The sequence below is a fragment of the Paroedura picta genome, chromosome 4, assembly GCF_049243985.1.
Source record: "Paroedura picta isolate Pp20150507F chromosome 4, Ppicta_v3.0, whole genome shotgun sequence".
Taxonomy (NCBI): domain Eukaryota; kingdom Metazoa; phylum Chordata; class Lepidosauria; order Squamata; family Gekkonidae; genus Paroedura; species Paroedura picta.
In genome coordinates this window covers 93,333,777-93,349,006 of record NC_135372.1, presented here as the reverse complement: position 1 = coordinate 93,349,006, position 15,230 = coordinate 93,333,777, and the positions used below count along the sequence as shown (strand labels likewise).

General features: G+C 43.5%; 1 protein-coding gene across 7 annotated transcripts in view; it reads right to left on the bottom strand.

Moving 5' to 3' along the window:
• Positions 1-898: 898 nt before the first annotated feature.
• LOC143835880 (inositol 1,4,5-triphosphate receptor associated 2-like) overlaps positions 899-15,230 on the bottom strand; it is a 29,199-nt gene continuing 14,867 nt past the window's right edge. For 3 of the 7 annotated variants that reach the window (XM_077334272.1, XM_077334270.1, XM_077334273.1), the window contains exons 8-13: positions 11,906-11,955; positions 10,049-10,099; positions 8,091-8,173; positions 6,769-6,906; positions 3,362-3,484; positions 899-1,671 (exon numbers count right to left, since the gene is read on the bottom strand). In XM_077334272.1, coding sequence (XP_077190387.1) covers positions 1,518-1,671; positions 3,362-3,484; positions 6,769-6,906; positions 8,091-8,173; positions 10,049-10,099; positions 11,906-11,955 — 599 coding nt within the window. In that variant the 3' untranslated portion in view covers positions 899-1,517. Of the gene's footprint in view, positions 1,672-3,361; positions 3,485-6,768; positions 6,907-8,090; positions 8,174-10,048; positions 10,100-11,905; positions 11,956-15,230 lie in introns of those variants that run through there. The other 4 variants (XM_077334275.1, XM_077334276.1, XM_077334274.1 and 1 more) reach the window with 3 other exon arrangements.

Sequence of the window (15,230 nt, the reverse complement as noted above, 5' to 3'; positions counted from 1 at the left end):
GTTCAGGTCAGACAAAAAGAAATACTTCTTGATTCAACAAGTAATTAAATTGCAGAATTCATTGCTAGTGGATGTACTGAAGATCACTAGCTTTAAGAGGGGATTAGGCAGATTCATGGATGGGAGGTCTATTAGTGGTTACTAACCACAGTGACTAAAGGGAATTTCCACAGAAAACCTCTCAATATAAGTACTAGGATGAAAGGCAACATCCAGCAGAAGGCTTCTATGCCTTGCTTGTTGACTGGTGGGTGAGATGGATCACTGGTCTGATCTGGAAGGAATGTTCTTATGTCAATATTTCATCATCCAGCTTTACGTCTTCAAAATCCAAAGGAAGGGACTGCATTAGGGCACATGTTTTCCTTGCAGAGAGGGTCCCAGTTCAAGCACTGGGTTCTCCATATGAAGGATCTCAGGAAGTTAGAATGGAGGAACAGCCATTTACTGTAACCTGAGCTTGGAGAGCTGTCACAGTCTGAGTAGACAGTACTGGCTTAGTCTGACTCTGTAATGCAGCTTCTTAAGTTTGACTTCATAGCCTGGTGGTGCATGGATTTTTTCCTTAGTTCCCTGATTGACAAGGATTTTTCCTTGTTGTTCTATCTTCCCCTTCCTTTTTATAAACTGACTCTATGCATCCCACCTAAGTGTAGATAGGATCATATCCCCAGCGATACAAGTAGAATGAGTAGTTTCTCATCTTGACACTTGTTCTGGAGATTTTGTGCAGGCAGAGGAGAAAGATGTATATGGTCCAGTATGCAGCATGAGTTGCAGATGTGTCTTGCAGATATCTATTCTATTGCAATGGCATAGCAGTAACATGTAACTGCACAAAAAGTTCTGCAAGATTAGAAAATTATTTAAAGGTCCCACCAATGAACAGATCAAATAAACAAACCCTTGCCACAGAATGAAAAACAAAGCTACATTTCCAGTAACATGATTTTTGACAAAACACATGATAAACATCAATGCTACAGTGTAAATTACTGTATAAATATAAAATACACTTTTGAGTGAACAGCAGTTAAAATGAAACATAAAGCCTACAACTCTTATCCTGGTCTGTGACCATATAAATAAATGAGTGAATGAACCCTACAACCCAAGACCTCCAGGAAAGCTGCAATGTAGACAAGCCCTTCGCTACTGCACATGCCCATATACTTGCCATTTTGCAAGGACTACGGGACATTTAACACTCCAAAGGCTGGAGAAATCTTGATTCCATCACTATGCAGAATTTTAAACATTATCTGAGGCTCATCATAAGAATCCACTGGACTTCTGTTAAAACAAGGAATGGAGTACTAATAGCTAAAGCCACCAAGGAGTCCAAGAATGTCCTGGCCTGTTTGCAGAGTTCTCCAGTGCTTCTCATACTAGTCGATCTGTTACCATCACATCCAAGGAAAGGGCTGGCCTTCTTTTTCCTCTTCTTATTTCTCATGTTTAAACTATCTGTGACTCTTTCCCAATTTTCAGCTCAGTTTATCCTGTATCTTCTGTGCCTAAGAAGATGGAAATGGATATTGCTTCTGTATCTCCATGATTCGGATCAGAACAAGGCAGATGATTCCCAGAAAGAAGAGCCACAGCAAAACCCAGTAGTATGTGGGCATAGAGAACCAGGCTCTGCAACACTTCATTTTAGATCCTTTGGACCTGCGGAAATAAATTGCATAATGGTCACCTATTGCCATTTGTTAGTTTACAATCTGCTACCTAGCCTACCTCAGAATGTGAAGATCAGGCCTGGGATCCATGTACTCAAAAGTCAGTCCCACTGTTTATAAGCTCTGTCCTCACTTTTTCAGTGCCTATAGACATAAAGTCTATAGTCTAAAGTCTAAAGTCTAAAGATGTGTATACTGCACAAAATAATTCTACAACTTGTATAAATTATATATTTGCATATTGTAATTTACCAGCTAGCTGTGAGGAAAGATATCAGGAAGGATATCACGCTAGAAATCAGAGGGGGGCGGGATTTCAGCAGTGCAATAGGCTGCCTAAGGAGGTGGTGAGCTCCCCCTCACTGGTGATCTTTAAGCAGCTGCTGGACAGATACTTATCATGGATGCTTTAGACTGGTCCTGCACTGATCAGCCACTTGGACTCGATGGCCAGTATGACCCCTTCCAACTCTATGATTCTGTGGTTATTTCAAACAATGTATAGGAATATGCATTCAAATATCTTCTACACAAAACCCAAAATGAAAATGCTTTTACTCACTATGCTTTGTTAGTTGTAGCATTTTCCTCCTAGCTTGGCTCACATATCAGTATGGGAGCTTGGCTGGGAGAAAAATTATTAATGCACAAGAATGCAGTGAGAAAAGTGCAAGTAGGAACAAAGTTTAGCTCTTTCTATCTGGACACTCTAGTTTCTTCAAAAATAAATTATTTCTGCTTTTCACTCTACTTAGAAATGAATGGGAGAACTTGTGTAAATATCCCCAAAGTCTGCTCATCATTACTATTTATGCCATTCACCTACAGTCTTGGGTAGCCAAAAGTCTATCTGTGTGCATTATGCAAACAAGGGATTAAAATTAGAAATCAGAGATACTTTCTGCTGACTGCCTGATGTTTTGCAAGGGGGTGGGGGATACAATTAAATGGACACTGGGAATTAAAGCTGGAAATGGATTTCTCATGGAACTTAGTGGAACCCCTCCATTAATATAAAATGAAAAGAAAAAGAATACACACACACACACATATATATATACACACACACACAGTTGCCATAGAGTCACAGCTGATTTATGGCAACCTCATAGGACTTTCGAGTCAAGAGATGTGCAGAAGTGGTTTGTCATTGCCTGGCTTCATGTGACAACCCTGGTATGTCTTGAAGGTCTCCTATCCCAACATCAGGCAGGACCAACCCTCCTTAGCTTCCAAAATCTGACAAATCAGGCCAGTGAGGGCTATCAGCCTATCAGGAACTTGATTGTATATTTTAAAAGAATAAAGGCTGAAGTTCTCAGGGCGCTGATCTCTATTTCATCCTCAGCTCTTTTCCTGCACAGTAATTACAGAAAGTTAGGAAAATCCAGCCTTTCTGACATGAGTCTACAATCATGCTTTAAAAGGTAACCCTGCCAGCATCTACTATTCTCAGACAAACGTCTTCTGCCAGAAGTTACCAAAGCAAAGCTGAACCTTATTTAATGCTTAGGCTCAGAATGATCTAACTCTGCTTTGGGTGACACTGTTATTGACTTTATTTTAAAATACTGGGATTGTAGGGATGATACATGTCAGAGTGGAATAGAATCTTTCTCTCTCAAACTACTTTCCCTGGGTTCATACTGTGGCCAAAGGAGGTGTTCCTCGTCACTCACAAGCCAGCATTCTGTTCCAGTTCCTCATTTTCTTCATCAAGGTCCTCACTGTTTGATTCATCATTGGCCTCTTTCATAGCAGTCTTGCCATTAGTACCTTTCTTCTGGAATTCTGTTTCCTTCCTTGGAAAAACAACAGAAATTCCTCATTACTAAATGAACAATGGAAAAAGAAGAAGAAGAGTTGGTTCTTATATATCACTTTTGTCTACCTCAGCGGTTATCAAGCTTACCTGTGCTGCGACCCCAGCTTCAGAGGTGGCAGCATGGACGTGCGGGTGGCATGCAGGTGCACATGCTCAGGCACACAACCATCAAGGCAGCATGGAGGCGGCCATTGCCATGGCTCCGCCGCTTCTGCCAGCCACTGACTGTTGCCACCCCCCCTCTGCCTGCCACCGTCCACCGCCACTGCTGCCAGCAACCTGGCAACCCCAGGGAAGGGGCCAAGTGACCCCAAATGGGGTCACAGCCCCAAGGTTGAGAACCACTGCTCTACCTGAAGGGGTCTCAAAGCGGCTTACAATTCCCTTCCCTTTCCTCTCCCCACAACAGACACCCTGTGAGGTGGGTGAGGCTGAGAGAGCCCTGATATCATTACTCAGTCAGAACAGCTTTATCAGTGCAGTGGAGAGCCCAAGGTCACCCAGTTGGTTGCATGTGGGAAAGCAGGGAATCAAACCTGGCTCGCCAGATGAGAAGCCTGCACTCTTAACCACTACACCAAGACTTGTGGTGTGGAATCTGATGATGTTAGATAGTACTATAGACCAGCGGTCCCCAACCTTTTTATCATCGGGGACCGCGCAATGCCGGGGTCCACTCAACGCCTTTTACTGAGGCCCGGTGGGGGGGGGTAGTTTACTCCTCTACTCTCAACCACTGCCCTAACGCTCTCTGATCGCTATGGTAATGTTTAAACATCCCTTCAAAATAAGATACAGACATGCCACAACAATGAAGTGTGTTGTAAAGGGCTGGGGGGGATGAAGTAAAGGGCCGGGGGGGGGAGAAGGCGTCCTTTGGGGCCCACCTTCAATTAGTCGAAGGACCACATGTGGTCCGCAGCCCACAGGATGGGGATTGCTACTTTAGAGGAACCAAAGAGAATCTTTGATGAAGAATCAAATTGGTCAGGGCCTTTTAATGCATGGATGTTTCCCCTTGCTTTCACTGTGCATGTATGGGGGAGAGGAAGCAAACAGCAACATACCAATTGCAAAGAACCAAAAAACCTACTAATCTAAACAAAATGGGATTTCAGTGTTGCATTCAAACAAAATAAAGAGGGGGAAGGATCATCAGCATGAAACGAAATTGACATGATTTGTAAAGAGAAAGAGACACTGGGATGAGAAGCCTACAGCTTTAAAAACATTTTTTCCCTTTAATGCTTTCGTGAACAAAGTTTTTGGGGAAACTATTTTGGCAGTCTCCAGAAACCTCCCATTAAAGTAGTGGCACAGTCACATGGACCTTCTGCAAACTACTGAACTTAAGAATCATTTTATATCGATCCATTTGGAGAAAACAGGGCAATCAGCATTTAAAAACTGCCAAGATCACAACCAGTGTGCAGGATAAAACTAGAGAATCACAAAGAGAAAAAAACACAAATTTGCAAGGAAGGGCAAGAAATTAGTGTTACTGTACAGCTATGCTAGGGAATTGGTGAAAATTCCACTTTCCCCCCAATTTAGTAGCACAAGACTAAGAAAGCTCTGAGAACTCCTTCTCCATACAAATTGCAGCCCTGTGCAAAGCATGATGGAGTTGCTGCCAACTTTGCACAGGTCGGTGCACGCATGCACACATACACTGCACACATACACACACATTGCCAACAATCAGTGCTTGCAATGCCAGCATCAGTGGGTTCCACTGTGCATTTATGCATGCAATGTGTTCCCCCACATTATGAGATCCTGTGACTCTTTTCCATTTTTCACAGTGGCTGATAATACAGCAGAGAATATCCTAACACCAGGAAGTATGGAAAACAGGGCTTGACATCTGCTTGGCAGTTTCCCCAAAAGTCTTGTTATTTCAGTATCAGGTTTCCTGGGTCTCTTTCTGTTCCTTTCATTCAATAAACTGACTCTAAGATGCATGCACAAAACCTGCACCATGAGAATTTAAATGGAAGACGCTTGCTGGATGCTCTTGCGCAGCTGCAATAGGGCAAATGCATAACTGGGGGGAAAAATTGGATCCCCACCCCCAAACGTCAGAAGTGACATTCCCACCCCGATTTAGAAAAGTGTGTTTTTAAAAACTGTGCTGCAGGATAAATACACCAGAAGAAAAAGAATGGTCATAAGTCAGGCACAGAATCTGAAATCAAGCTTAAAGGTCTATGGCTTGGAGAATCTGCAGGAGGATGTGTCTACTCAACATGGCCACATTCCCTATCTATACAACACTTCTGCCTCTCTGTTTATTGTTCCCAATCTCTGATATTTTAGAGGACAAAATGGTTGCTGGAAGAAGGGGAAGGTGTATGTGTGGGTGTGACAATCAGCTTCCGCTAGTGGAAATCTGGAAGTCTGAGGATGAAAGAGGAGAAGAGCCGGACCTGCTCCATGGTTTCATGCACCATATAACAATCATTTATTTCTGCCGCCACAAAGGCATCATGACCTGCAGCAAACAAGTAGTGTCTAAACAACAAAGGGCATTTTTAAAACATTTTTATTCATAGACTATGGCCAGATGAGTGACATGTGACTATTACTCACACTGTTAGGAACCCAAAGGTTGAGCTGCAAATATAATTCTTAAAAATATTTATTATATAAAGTGCACTAAAGCTTTGTCTGACACACATGGGAATGCACTTATGATTGAGAGCTGGGCAAAAGCAGAGAGTGGTGGCCTCAGGAAGTGCATATTTTAGAGGGTGGGCTCCGAATCAGATACTTTTACATGAGAAAGACTAGTTGGAGCAGCACCTAGCAGATTTTTTCTTTACCACCCAGCAGGCCCTTTGATTTTGATTTTATACATGAGCACATTCCTCACAATAATTTGACCACTGAGGAAGACCGCTTGGGATCAAAACATGTTTGATGCATTCTGTTGGTCTATTCCATGTGTATTTAGAAATGTTATGTTTTTAAATTATGATGACTATGTTTTTAATACGTTGAATTAGTGCACTATAAATATTTTTTTTAATTTAAATAATTATTTTTGTAGCTCAACCTTTGGGTTCCTAACTTTTCTGGTTAGGTTGAGTTTAAGTTTCCCTTTTTGGTTTTGCATTGTTACTCACACTGAACATGCTTACTGCAGGAAATGCCAATGTACTACATAAAGTACACAGCCAAGAAGCAAGAGGAGAGAAGCTTGCTTCTCGGGTTCATCTCCTATAAAATGTATTTTAGGGTGCAAAGGGAAACTCTTACCCTTTTGTGCAGTGGCTTCTGTTCATACCAAACTCTGTGTTGTTGGGTCTATGAAGACTCTGGTGTGAGAGACTGGAAGATCCTGTGTGCAGGATAAAGTAACTATCAGAAGTGTCCTCCTGGATGCAGTGCAATTGTCTGTGGAAGGAAGCAAAGGCAACAAGCCATGGGACCAAGCAAGTTGGTTCTGCATGGATGAGTGAAGTTTGGGGACAAATGAGGAATCTCTTTTACTATATTTCCATGGTTTCTTTGTCGTTTCTCTGAAATTCCTCAAATCAAACCTAAAAAGGTTTGAGAAGACATGGAGAAATGACATGGAGAACACAGAAGAACAACCAATCTAAAACAAGGGTGTAAGCCACATCAGAAAGAATGCTGCGGGACAGCCCACAAACCCAGGAAAACCTCAGTGTGAGAAACCACTAAACTACAGCCAAAATACCCCCTGAAATTATTTTTTTACCATTGCAGTAATCCTCCAATGTTTTGTGGCAGTTGCACATTCTCTAATCCACTCACATTAAAAAAAAAACAATGATTAATTTAAAGAGACCTGGCTCATTTAAGAGCTGGAAGGTACACAGGAGTGGGCGAGAGGTGGGAGAGCACAGTGCAAAAAGGGCAACGAGCCCCGGAGCCTAGTGAGATCTCTGATAGGGGCAGAAGCAAAGCCCATGGAAGTAGTGCCAGCTGACTGACATGAAGCCCTTCCAAAGGCTCTCCTCCTCCTCTCTTACTCCCCAAAGTAAGGGTGGTAGCGGATAGTACTTGACTCATCCCCTCTCTTCTCAAGCTCTTGTCATTGCATTGGCAGCTGCTGGGAGAAGGAGAAGGAAAGCAGGGGAGGATTTCCAAAGGGGGGGGGTTTGCTTCAGAACAGTAATATGTATGCCATTACTGGTGAAAATTAAGATGTTAGCTTTTTGTTCTTTAAAAAATAAAAGGATATCAATGAAACTGACCCAGCTCCATTTTTTCTGTATTTGTTTTGCAGTACTGGGGGGGAGGGGCATCTAAAGAAATACTGGAGAAGCAGAAGGAACAGAAATGAAGAGATGCCAGACCATCAGTCCCTCCTCTGTCCCAGGAGTGGTGGTAGTGCTTTGCCAATTCACTTCTGAGCAGAGAATGCTGCAGTCACGAGAAAGCTAAATAAGTCAGTTCTTGGGGAAACAATGGAAGGACCCTGGGGGAAATACTGAAATGCAATATTTGGAGACAGTGGATTTTGAGGACTCAGTGAGTGAACAAATAGTGTCAATAATGGAGGAGAAGGCTATAGATGGTTCCTTTATTTTCTTGCATCAACCTACCCCTACCTTTCCGTGCTCTTCTCTGCCATTGCTGTTGGCTGAATTGCTTCCCCCTCAGAGCCTCGCCCACTTGCAGGTCTGTGAAATGGCTACCAAAAACACACACACAAAGAAAAGCAGACTGTGTGATCAAAAAGGAAATTCTAGATCTTTGTGGCCATTTCTTCTGCTGTGCTTCTGTTGTAAAGCTCCCCTCCTGAATATACATCAAAAGCTAGCATGAGGAAAAATGCAGCATGAGAAGAAGAGTTGGTTCTTATGTGCCACTTTTCTCTACCTGAAGGAGTCTCAAAGCTGCTTATAGTCACCTTCCCTTTCCTCTCCCCACAACAGACACCCTGTAGGGTGGGTGAGGCTGAGAGAGCCCTGATATCACTGCTCGGTCAGAACAGTTTTATCAGCACCCTGGTGAGCCCAAAGTCACCCAGCTGGTTTCATATGAGGGAGTGCAGAATCCAACCCAGCTTGCCAGATTAGAAGTCCACACTCCTAACCACTACACCAAACTGGCTATGAGCAGGTCGCTACATTATTTCCCGTCACATTCATTATTTATGTGGCCAGGCGTACAGTCAAGGCTGCTTAAAGAGATAACTAAAATTGATAAGTAGAAAAAAGTGGCCTAGCTTTAGTTAGGGGAGGGATGTCCGAAGTTAGTTTGCTTTTGTGGTGTTCAACAGGCAACAATGGTCACAGTTTTGCCAAGCGCATGGTGTATCCTATTTCCCTTGTGAGTTAACCTTAAGATCATCAGTGAGTATGCCAAGAACTGTAGAGATGCAAATCTAACAAAGAACAGATAACTAGAATTGAGTGCATGTCAGCAGCCAGCAGAACACATCTGGCAAACCATTGACTGCTGTATTAATTGAAAACCAAGTTTCCCCCCAAACCCTACGATTTTCTCAGTAAGCTGTCTTGGGCCCTTATTATTAGGAATTGTTTATTTTAAAGCCAGGCAGAGGATGAAGTCAGATAAATGGGATCACATGAAAATGTTTCCGGATAAAGGCAGAAAAGAAGCATGATGTTCATGTCTGCCAAAAAGGGACTTGAACTTTTGTTCCATTTGGTGACATCTGTGGCACTTTTTCATCTCCAAAAAAGGTGGAGTTAGAGATGCTCTACAGCTTCTCAGCCCATGAATGAGGAATGGACAGTTGTTGTTGTTGTTGTTATTATTATTATTATTATTATTATTTAGATTTATTTCCCGCCACTCCCAAATGGCTCGTGGCGGGTTACAGTGTCTTAAAACCCCATTAAAACTCCCATTAAAAGACTTTAAAATGTCACAGCATGGCGACACAATAATAAGATCCCCTTCCTACCCCACTTCCTAAGGGGGCTAGAATAAGATATGCTGAGGCCGTAGCTTATATAAAGTTTAAGACACCTACAGCATTACCAAAAATGTGTAAGTACAGCTCTTATTATAGAAGACACTGTGGCCAGACATTGACACAGAAGGATTAAAATAGCGGGTCCTGCGTCCAAAGTAGTCATGGGAAATCTCAATAGGAGCCAGTCTTGATTGTGGTGCAGTCCAATAAGAAGCAATACCCCAAGAGATAAACAGCATCCATATTCCCCAGCCTAATTCTGTTCATGTTGACTTCTGATTTAAAGAAACATGCTGAGAACTGTATTCCACTGGAAATCATGGAAGATATCAGAAGCTGGCTATGGACACATTTCCCAAGATGCACTGCAGTGGCTTGTAGAATAATACACACTTCATAATGATGTACAAATGGAAATCTTCATACCTTTACAGGCATAAACATTATGCTACATTTGAGTAAATTTAAATATGCATTCAAAAATGTGACCTATATGGTGTAAGAAACACACATGGTCAACTGGCATGTAGGAGGTCAGTGAAATACAAACAAGCAAGGAGCAAAATCAGGGACGTGCATTCCTTCTTTGCCAAAAGAATATTGTCAGTGGGGATTCTTTACCATCACCTGTTTGGGGACAACTTCAATGCTGATTCGCCGACGAATTGATCCCTAGGGCACAAAAAAGAGACTTAATTATGGTATCCTACTTTGCAATCACATTTGTATTCCACCGATCCCCCATGTTGTCCTTGCAGCATATGGTGAGGCATTTTAGGCTGAGAAAGAAAACCACTGGTATGCAGTCAGCCAGTGAACTTCATGGCTGAGGCAGGATTTGAAGCTGGGTCTCATAGGGTCTCCACACCAAACTGGCTGTTGTCCTTTTACCTGCTACGACCCCTGCTCTGAGCAGATTACCATTGCCCTCATGTCCAACATTAGCACACTTAGGACTTGTCACTTAGGTATCTGCTGGACTGGTGTGTCAAAACTAAGAAGAACTGTGACCGTATGAGTGTATCTGCACTGCATGCAAAAGGTCCTAGTTCAATCCCCAGCATCTCCAGTTAAAAGAATGTGGTCTGGTAGACGGTGATATGAAATAAATTTCCTTGAGACTCTGGAAAGCTGCTGCCAGTCAGAGTAGACAATATTGACCTTGATAGATTAATGGCCTGACCTAGTGTAAGCAGGTTGGCATGTTTGTGTGTGTGTGCACGCACTGTACGCTGATGATCTAGTTTAAAGGTGACATTGTCTGTGCAGAATCTGGTCCAAGTGGGATGCTTGTTTGTTACATCATTATGTTTAAACTAGCAAGAAAGCCCATTGCAACCAGAAATGCAATGGGCGCTAGGACCCAGGGGACACCAGCAGGCCCACTCTCTCTCTCTCTCTCTCCCTCTCTCCATCGCAATAGGAGCCATAGGGGGCAATCAGGGCTGTTTGTAGCAGGGAATGAGAAGCCATAGCAGGTAAGCACGGCTCTCTGTGTCTCTCTCTCACAAGCTGGCTCCTGCAGCAGCTGGGAGCAAAGGGGCTAGCGTCCAGGGAGGGAGCTGTAGGTGCAGGGCCAATTAGGGTGCGGCCAGCTTTGCTTTGCTGGCCGCACCCTGATTGGCCCTATTCCAACAGCCAGGACACTCTCCACCCCCAGGGCTGTTTCACAAATATTAAGAGGAACAATGGATAAGGATAGGGCCAGGGACATCAACAAAGACCACTTAGTCCTCTCCTGCCTAGAAAGAGGCTTTGTCAGAATTCTCTTTAAGTGCTTCAGCTGCTAATTTCCACTGCCCTGAGCTGCATGGGAGCCTCTGTCTTGGGAGACAGTGACTGAGATATATAACGACCAAGTAGGATTCTGTCTCAGTTTCTGCAACTGTTCAATTACTCTTTTCCATTCTGAGGACTCCATGTGCCTTTGGCACCTAATAATGGTAAAGGGTCCTTATTAAATGGGGGATATTCTAGGGATTGAATGGGAAATCTGAAGAGAGCTGGGGGGCTTAGCCTGGCCACACTTATCAAACACAAATCAAGACTCCATGGCAGTTTCCATTGGCACCCTGCAACTGTCATCAAGGAGTAGCTGCTTCTTCATCTCAAGAACAAGATGCTGATGCTAGGACAAGGCCTTACTTCAGCTAGGAAGGCCCATGAAGACTTATACAAACATCATCAAGCACTAATGCCTTTATAGCTGATAAAAAATGACATCTGGGTTGTCCATTTATTTATTTATTTATTTGATTTCTATATCGCCCTTCCATATGGCTCAGGGCGGTTTACATACAACATGAGGGATACATGGAACGGCTCATAGATGGTGGGATGGTGAAGCCAAATGGTGGGCCCATCTGCCCTCTACTACTTTGATGTGGCTCCAAATAAAGCAGGAATATTTATGGATTACAATATTCCTACATTCTTAAGGAACAGCTGAGGAGCTAGGCATTGTCCTTTTCCATTTACCTTTTGGAACGTTCGAATTGGAGGATGTTTCAATCTCTGTTCACCATCATCTAAGAAAACAGACAAATCACCAAGGCTGGGTTAGATTGCTCTATGCCCTTAGTTATCTAGGCCCCGTGGATTTTGGGGACTCCCATAAGCATAATGAATGGATTCTAAAGGACCATGTGTCGCTATTACATTCAAGCAAACATTACATGCCAAAATCCCAGACCAAAATAGGCACCTGGTTAAACTAAGGACTAAATGAAATCTTTAGGTTAAGACTTCAGATTCCCTTACTGTGTGTGACTCTCTTTGCTAGCGACTGAAATAAGAATGTATGCACTTCTCTAAGCGCTGAAGGGACATGTGGCAGACATGCACCAGAGAACTACAACTGGCTAGGCTACCCTGGCATATTGCCATTTTCCAACTGATTCTGGCTCGCCACTGTTTGTCTGCAATATGTTCCTGCAGATCTTAGAGATGTGCTTGAAGGATATAAACTCTGCTCAGGACTGCACGATACTGTTCTCCGCTTTTACTTTACTTCATGTTTTACTTCTTCACATTCCTAGGAATGTTTTTGCATACTTGTAATGTTGTTATGCCTTAATTAATGAAACAAAAATATATATGCCCAAGTCAGTGCTTTCCACTTTCCCTTAGAATGCACATAAATATATATCTGTCTCCTCAATCATTTACTGTCCCCCACTCCTACAGGTTTCCAAAGATGGGCGGTGCCTGTGCACAGCTTACCCTGATACTAAAGTTGATTCACATTTCATGCAGCAATACTGATCATGAATTGGAAACATGCTAGAAGGTCTTAGCCAGTTTTGGCTCTCTGTTGTATGACTGCTGCAGGTTCCTCAGCTTGAAGATGTGCAAACATTCTTCGCACTCTGTACGCCTAAGCATCAAAATATGAATGCATAGGTGAGAAACATAACTGCTGTTTAGAAGGTGAATCAGGACTGATTGTCAGGGTGGATGCTCCTCCCCATCCCTAAAAGTGAAGCTCAGAAATGATTCACATTCCAGATTTTAGAAATCTGCCTCACCCTCAATGTAATTATTTGGAAATTTAATGAGGAAATCTCTCAGGGCATAGTTTATTGGGGTGGAAATATTCACTAGGTTTGGGAGACCGGTCAGAGTTACATGTCCCTTGTCTTTTCCACTTGCCTCAGTGAAACAGAACAATGGCAAAGCAGTTCTAAGCAAAGGACAAATATGTGACCTTCAGAGGGCTGGATAAACCTATCAAAATCTGTTTGGGTGCCATGAAACCAAGTAATCCCACTCCCAGACTGACCCACAACACATTACAAAGTCCTCATGCTTATTGTAGAAGGAACACAGATGCACACTGGCTGTTTTCTCTTTGCAGCCACAGCATGCTGGCAGGAGTCTTAAACCCCCACCATTGTTGGCATCCTCCAACTGCCCCATTAGCTCCATTGTGAAACTTGCATGTAGCACATCAGTAACATGGTTTTCACAGTGGAGCCAGTAGGGGAAAACTCCATGGGGCTGTCTGAGGATGCAAAAGCTGTGGGTGAGGTGGAGGCCACCATCAATTCTCCCAGCATGCCATGGTTGCCAACAGAAAAGAGGCAAGAGGCTTGAGATTCCCAGTATACCTGCAGTACAAAATCCTCATTTTGGTGTAGTGGTTAGGAGAGCCAGTTTGGTGTAGTGGTTAGGAGTGTGGACTTCTAATCCGGCATGCCGGGTTCGATTCTGCGCTCCCCCACATGCAACCAGCTGGGTGACGCCACGGCACTGATAAAACTGTTCTGACCGAGTGTCTGTTGTGGGGAGAGGAATGGGAAGGCAACTGTAAGCCGCTTTGAGCCTCCTTCGGGTAGGGAAAAGCGGCATATAAGAACCAACTCTTCTTCTTCTTCATGCCACTCCCCCAACAAACACAAGGGCTTTGTTATGCTCAGATGGAGCGTGTGATCTCTTAAAAACCTTCCCTCATGGGGCAGACAATTATTCTGAACTGAGCTTCAGTACAGTAGAAAAGATTTTACTGGCAAAGATATTTATTACATTTTTATCCCACCTTTCCTCTAGGGAAACCAAGGAAGAATGAATGCTTCCCCCACCTCCATTTTCTTCTCTCAACTATCATACAATTAGGATAGGCTGAAGGAGTTACTGGCCTAAGGTCAAGTGGCTTCATGGCTTTGTAGGGATTTGAACAACAGTCTCCACAGTTCACAACCAGCGCTCTGCCATACCACATGGGCATTCTTCTAGCAGGGGAGGCGATGGGGAACAGTTTGCTGCGAGCAGATGAACAAGTTCTGGACTGCATTTATTTCATCCATGTTTGCAGGACTCCTGACTCTTAGACCATTTGCTTGTAGACTGAAGCCTTGAAGTACTCTGGATCAGTGGTTCTTGGATCCTCCCAAGATTTGAAATATCCTTGTTTATTTGTTTGGTTTAATTAAATTGTACTCTTTAAGCCAATGCGGATCCCCTTTGGGGGGTGGGAGAGCAGAATAAAAAGTAATTCAATAAATAACTTCAGGTAATGCAACTGTTGTTAAATACACAGTTAGTGTTGTGTCTGCAGTCCTGACCAGGACAGAGCTTGAGATCAGAGGCAGTATCATAATTCTGTGTATGCGGCTGACAAGCACATGGTTGGATCTCATCTGCTGGATCCTGCCAGTTCAAAGTGAAACTGACCAATAGTGAATGCTGGCAGGAAGATCTTTTGTGCTGTATGTGCATATAAGTTGGGGTTCTTGTGGGGTTTACCTAGTTCAGTTTCGGCCTCTTATACCATCATGCAGGGGTCTCAGTAAAGAGCTGAAATTAACTCCCAGTGTCCTGATAAAATCAGAGGCCAGTAGCACCTATCCCAATGTCCTGGTCTCTGAACCCAGTTAGGTCATGGGGTGGAGTGGCAGTAGGGAAGTTTTGGATCTCTGGAAAAACCAAGAAGCCTTATCTCAGATGAACCATTGAACTTCATATGTTTACTCCCCCAGATGTAGTATTCAGAGATCCTTCAACACCCATCCCAAAAAAGAACTTCTGCCCATTAATGTAGCCAACCCATTAGAATGCACACAGGTCTATGTGGTGCAGAGAACCAGACAGACAAAAAAAAAAAAGCCTCACTCAACTAAAAGCCTCACTCACTCGTTCCCGGCCCTAGGGAAGCGCGCCTAGCCTCAACCAGGGCCAGGGCCTTTTCAGTACTGGCCACCACCTGGTGGAATTAGCTCCTGGGTGAGCTGCGGGCCCTGCGGGATCTTTCGGCATTCCACAGGGCCTGCAAAACGGAGCTCTTCCACCAGGTCCATGGTTGAAG